Genomic DNA, 6,084 nt, shown 5'->3' on the forward strand with positions numbered 1-6,084 from the left:
GGCAGCTTCCTGTGACAAACTTTTCTATTTAGCTTCATAAATACACCTTCGTGAGGTTCATCCACATCTTACCTGGCCTAGATTTCAGCTCTCTCTTCACACAGTGCTCGTCCATGACAGGGAAACACCCACTCTGTGTGACCACTCTCCATCCCCCCCACGCCCCCCCACCAATTAATTGATATTTGGAATTTGAACTGAAAAGAGTAAGAAAATGGAATTGTGTATAGTGGTAGGGATTCATGTGAGGAAGATGGATATGATGCTATTTTCTCAGTGAAGGAGATTATAAACATTAACTCAGCAGCAGATGGGGGAGGGTGTGGAGGGGACATTTGAAAAATAAAATAGTCATCTTGGGGAAAGAGAAAGGAAGCAGTTTCTAGGTGGTTTCAATCGCTGACGTACAATCAGCCAGCCTGGTTGTGTAGTTTCTCTTTAGCACTGTTGAGCTTGCAGGAATGGAAAAGGCAGATACCTGGATTCAACTGGGAATCCAACTAGAACTTTCCAGCTGAATTCAGTAGGAAAGAGCGACAATAGCGTTAACAGCATTTGCAAAGGAGATTATACTGGGGTACCCAAGGCAGCCGGGAGGGAATGGTGTGCAGCGCTGTGCTGGGGGCGGGCCTGCACTGAGGTCCCGGAAGTGGGCCCCCAGAGGGCGGAGCGTGTGAGCATGGACATGTTAAGTTGAAGGACGCGGATGAATCCCAAGTGGCGGTTGGGGCTGGAGGCCGGGCACCTTCTGAGGGTGGTGCCAGTCTACCGTGTGGTCACGTGACAAGGGGTGGCGCTGCAGGGAAGGGGCAGAAACGGACAGAAGAGGGGTCATCTCTTTGGCTGCAAGGATTTGGAGTTCTGAGATGGGACAGGAATCCAGTGGAGACCAGGAACCAGGTTTACAGACAAAACCCTGGGGTTTCATGGCTGAATAGCCAGAGCTTCAAAGGAGCCACCATCATCCTTTGGGGAAGATAGGGAGAAACGATCTGAAGTTATGAAAGACAATAACAGGAAGCCTCCCACCTGCGCGAGGGGCCTGGAGGGGGTGATGTGTCCACGAGGGGCTACCTTTCAGTTAAGACAAAGCAGTAGACATGACTCTTTTTTAAGAGAAGAACTCGGGTAATGAAAGGTTTTTGTTCTTCTCACAGACTCAAACCAGACTGGGTTTTGAGAAGAGATAATGTAGAAGAAGTCATGACTCCTCTGCAAGCTATTCAGATGGTGATGGACACGCTCAGCCTTCCTTATTAGCAGAGGCAAGCGTCTCGGCCTGTACAGGAAAAGACACAGTTAAGCTCATCACGCAGATGGAAAGCGTTTTTAGGTTTCTTTGTACAACTTTTAAAAATCTGACTTTGTATTAAAATTAAAAAGATATATGTAATAAATAAACTTTATATTATTTCTTTCTCATTTAATAGCTTTATTCAGGTAACAAACTAATGTCACAACATGATTCCAACACTGTTGTCCACGGCTGTCATCTTAAAATAGTTTGCATTAGTTTGAATATAATCATATTCCTAAAGGGAAAAGAGTAGCTTAGTGTGCCTGTTTTATAGGTAAATTGAGGCATTTGTCCAAAATAAATGTTGAAAAGTTAAGAGTCTGCCAACTCACGTAGAAGTGAGAAGAGGATAAAATAACCCCACAAATGCCATCGACCCCTGCTTCCTGACTGACGACCATCCAGATGGGCAGCTGAGCCCCTCCAGGCACATTGGGCAAATTCAGACCACCTCATCACATGCTAAAAACCCTAGACTCGGAACTGAGTGGGGCTTTTGACCTGGGGAGAGCAAGGTTGTAATAGAAACTCTAGTCCCTGAGCACAGACCTGAAGAAGGTTCATTTACTAAACACAACCTGTTTTTCATGGCTTTTGGGTCACTGCTGCCAACCCTGCACCCGTGGTTCCTGGGCCGCAGACACCTACCTCCAGTGGCTGTTTGCAGTCTGATCGGGTCCCAAAGTCTGTCTAGAAATGGGGGCCAGGACAGTTCTTAACTGTTAGAAATTAAACAGTAGTAGCCAGAAATGGAAAGACCATTTAACTACTTGTTGGAATAAGGATTAAACTTAGTCAGAAATTGTCTGAGACCTGGTTAGAATAGATCTGAAGACCATACTGATGTATTGTAGAATATATTGAAAGTAACTGGAGAATTTTTTTTTTTGTCTTCCAATAAAGTGTTTTGGGTACTCTTGGTACTGAGAATTTTCCAAACAGTGTGGTTTTTGTTGACTCTCCCAAATGCTTCATTTTTCATGTCACAGAATTTTAGTATAAACAGTTTATTTACTTGGTAAATTATACTGCTAGGATATAGTCAAGCAGCATAAAATGTTATTGGTATTCATTTCTTCTAAGATGATTATGACCAATTACTATTTGCACAAGAACTATTTTTATTAAGTTATACATGAAAGGTGATTTCCAGATAGTACATTTAAAACCTTTTGCTGATTAAGAAAATGCTGTCTTTTTGATTACTTTTTAAATTTTTATATTGGCCACCTGTCACTGATTCTCTGTATAAAGAAAGCATTATAAGCTACTATAGTTCTACTTTTAACAAAGGAAGAATTCCAGTGAGAACACTTTACTTATAACTTCTTCACAGGAGGTAAAATCAATGCAGATTAACATTAATTTACAATCTATATTTGAGGGCATGTGTATTTGTGGGTGTGTGTAAAAATTTCCAACCTATGTAAAGAAAGAAGGATATGGTCTAAAAACCTGCTTATTTCAAGAAATGCTTATGGGGGCTACATAAAGTGTTTCTAAAGCTTGCATAGATTATGGACCATTTTTTTTTCCCTCCAATTTTACAGAAGCCTATTTCAGAAACATCTTAAAAGAACAGAGTTGTTTTGTTTTGTTTTTTTTAATAATCTAATTTTATTTTGATTTGTTTTTGTTTTTTCACCTTTTGACCTCACCATGCAGCATGTGGAACCTTAGTTTCTCTACCAGGGATCGAACCCACACACCGCGCTTCAGAAGCACAGAGTCTGAATCCCTGGAATGCCAAGGAAGTCCCTAGTTTTATTCTATGAATAATACTCCATCATTAATGCAGATAACTTGTATTTGGAATAATGGTTTATTTTGGATTATCTAAAAAAACGAAATTTGTTCTAAACTTTGCCCTTGCTTTGCCAAGGCATCATTAGTTTCATACCTGCTGAACATTATTTGAAACAGATTCTTCCTTCTATCAATAATTGTGATTGATCTTTATTGTGGTATGTTGGTACATTCAGATCAGATCAGCCACTCAGTCGTGTCCGACTCTGCGACCCCATGAATCGCAGCACGCCAGGCCTCCCTGTCCATCACCAACTCCCAGAGTTCACTCAGACTCACGTCCATCGAGTCAGTGATGCCATCCAGTCATCTCATCCTCTGTCGTCCCCTTCTCCTCCTGCCCCCAATCCCTCCCAGCATCAGAGTCTTTTCCAATGAGTCAATTCTTCGCATGAAGTGGCCAAAGTACTGGAGTTTCAGCTTTAGCATCATTCCTTCCAAAGAAATCCCAGGGCTGATCTTCAGAATGGACTGGTTGGATGTCCTTGCAGTCCAAGGGACTCTCAAGAGTCTTCTCCAACACCACAGTTCAAAAGCATCAATTCTTTGGCGCTCAGCCTTCCTCACAGTCCAACTCTCACATCCATACATGACCACAGGAAAAACCATAGCCTTGACTAGATGAACCTTTGTTGGCAAAGTAATGTCTCTGCTTTTGAATATGCTATAATTTTGAGCATTACTTTGAGCATTACTTTGCTAGCATGTGAGATGAATGCAATTGTATGGTAGTTTGAGCATTCCTTGGCATTGCCTTTCTTTGGGATTGGAATGAAAACTGACCTTTGCCAGTCCTGTGGCCACTGCTGAGTTTTCCAGATTTGCTCAGCAGTGGCCACAGGACTGGCAAAGGTAAGTTTTCATTCCAATCCCAAAGAAAGGCAATGCCAAGGAATGCTCAAACTACCACTCATCACAATTGCACTCATCTCACACGCTAGCAAAGTAATGCTCAAAATTCTCCAAGCCAGGCTTCAACAGTACATGAACTGTGAACTTCCAGATATTCACGCTGGATTTAGAAAAGGCAGAGGAACCAGAGATCAAATTTCCAACATCCATTGGGTCATCGAAAAAGCAAGAGAGTTCCAGAAAAACATCTACTTTTGCTTTATTGACTACACAAAAGCCTTTGTGTGGATCACAACAAACTGTGGAAAATTCTTAAAAAGATGGGAATACCAGACCACCTCATCTGCCTCCTGAGAAATCTGTATACAGGTCAAGAAGCAATAGTTAGAACTAGACATGGAACAATAGACTGGTTCCAAATTGGGAAAGGAGTATGTCAAGGCTGTATATTGCCACCCTACTTATTTAACTTATATGCAGAGTACATTGTGCAAAATGCCAGGCTGGATGAAGCACAAGCCAGAATCAAGATTGCTGGGAGAAATATCAGTAACCTCAGATAACCAGATGACACCACCCTTAATGGCAGAAAGTGAAGAAGAACTAAAGGGCCTCTTAGTGAAAGAGGAGAATGAAAATTTTGGTTTAAAACTCAACATTCAGAAAACTAAGATCATGGCATCAGTCCCATCACTTCATGGGAAATAGATGGGGAAACAATGGAGACAGACTTTATTTTTTTGGTCTTCAAAAATCACTTCAGATGGTGACTGCAGCCTTGAAATTTAAAGATGCTTTCTCCATGGAAGAAAAGTTATGACCAACCTACACAGCATATTAAAAAGCAGAGACGTTACCAAGAAAGGTCTGTCTAGTCAAAGGTATAGTTTTTCCAGTAGTCATGTATTGATGTGAGAGTTGGACCATAAAGAAAGCTGAGCGCCAAAGAACTGATGCTTCTGAACTGTGGTGTTGGAGAAGACTCTTGAGAGTCCCTTGGACTGCAAGGAGATCCAACCAGTCCATCCTAAAGGAGATCAGTCCTGAATATTCATTGGAAGGACTGATGCTGAAGCTCAAACTCCAATACTTTGGCCACCTGATACAAAGAACTGACTCATTGGAAAAGACCCTGATGCTGGGAAAGATTGAAGGCAGGAGGAGAAGGGGACGACAGGATGAGATGGCTGGATGGCATCACCAACTCAATGGACATGAGTTTGAGTAAACTCCTGGAGTTGGTGATGGACAGGGAAGCCTGGCATGCTGCAGTCTCCATGGGGTTGCAAGGAGTAGGACATGACTGAGCGACTGAACTGTACTGAACTGAACATCTATATTTATCTTAGCAATATTATTGAAGATATAGGTTACTCATGTTGTTAACTCATGTTACTCATGTTGTCTCCTTCTACTGTTACTGTCTCTGAGGCTCTCTCTGTTCCATGGCCACTGTCCTACTAGCCCTCTCAATGCCACGTGTGTCCTCTCTGTTCTAAAATAGGTGATGACCTCCTGGACAGGCAGAAGCCCTCTGCTTCCCTCACATGCAGGCGGCTTTCGAGTAAAACTCCCCCGATTCGTAGCCTTGCTGTCAGCATGCAGATGTTCTCTCTTCAACAACCTCCAGGAGTGTGTCTGGCCACGTTCCTCTGACTATTTGTATGCCACATGATTTTGTCTTGTATCCTAGACTCACTGAATGTTGTACTGTGGAGACTGGATTGTCTTGTATCCCTCCCTCCCTCCAAAAAATGTTTTTAACAACTTGGTTGGCTCAAGCTGAACGTTGATATTGCAACAGCAGCTCAAATCTTATTTCAATTATTTTTTATCCTTATCTGAGTTACTTTGAGTTTGCCCAATACATAGATATTCAAGAGTCATTTGGAGGGGCTTCCCTCATGGCTCAGTGGTAAAGAATCCACCTGCCAATGCAAGAGACACAAGTTAGGTTCCCGATCAGAGAGAATCCCACATGCCTCAGAGCAGCTAAGCCCAGGTACCACAACTACTGAGCCTGTGCTCTAAAGCCCAGGAGCTGCAGCTCCTGAAGCCTGCATGCTCCTGAAGCCTGCATGCTCCAGATTCTGTGATCCACAACAAGGAGCCCAAGAACTGCAACGAAG

At 42.6% G+C, this 6,084-nt stretch overlaps 1 protein-coding gene across 2 annotated transcripts in view; it reads left to right on the forward strand.

Annotated features, from left to right (window-relative positions):
* Nucleotides 1-1,422, forward strand: part of ASPM (assembly factor for spindle microtubules) — a 61,109-nt gene extending 59,687 nt beyond the window's left edge. For both annotated transcript variants that reach the window (XM_006064884.4, XM_044942641.2), the window contains exon 28: nucleotides 1,158-1,422. In XM_006064884.4, coding sequence (XP_006064946.4) covers nucleotides 1,158-1,260 — 103 coding nt within the window. In that variant the 3' untranslated portion in view covers nucleotides 1,261-1,422. The remainder of the gene's footprint in view (nucleotides 1-1,157) is intronic.
* The last annotated feature ends 4,662 nt before the right edge of the window (nucleotides 1,423-6,084 follow it).

The sequence above is a fragment of the Bubalus bubalis genome, chromosome 5 (genome assembly GCF_019923935.1).
Source record: "Bubalus bubalis isolate 160015118507 breed Murrah chromosome 5, NDDB_SH_1, whole genome shotgun sequence".
Taxonomy (NCBI): Eukaryota; Metazoa; Chordata; class Mammalia; order Artiodactyla; family Bovidae; genus Bubalus; species Bubalus bubalis.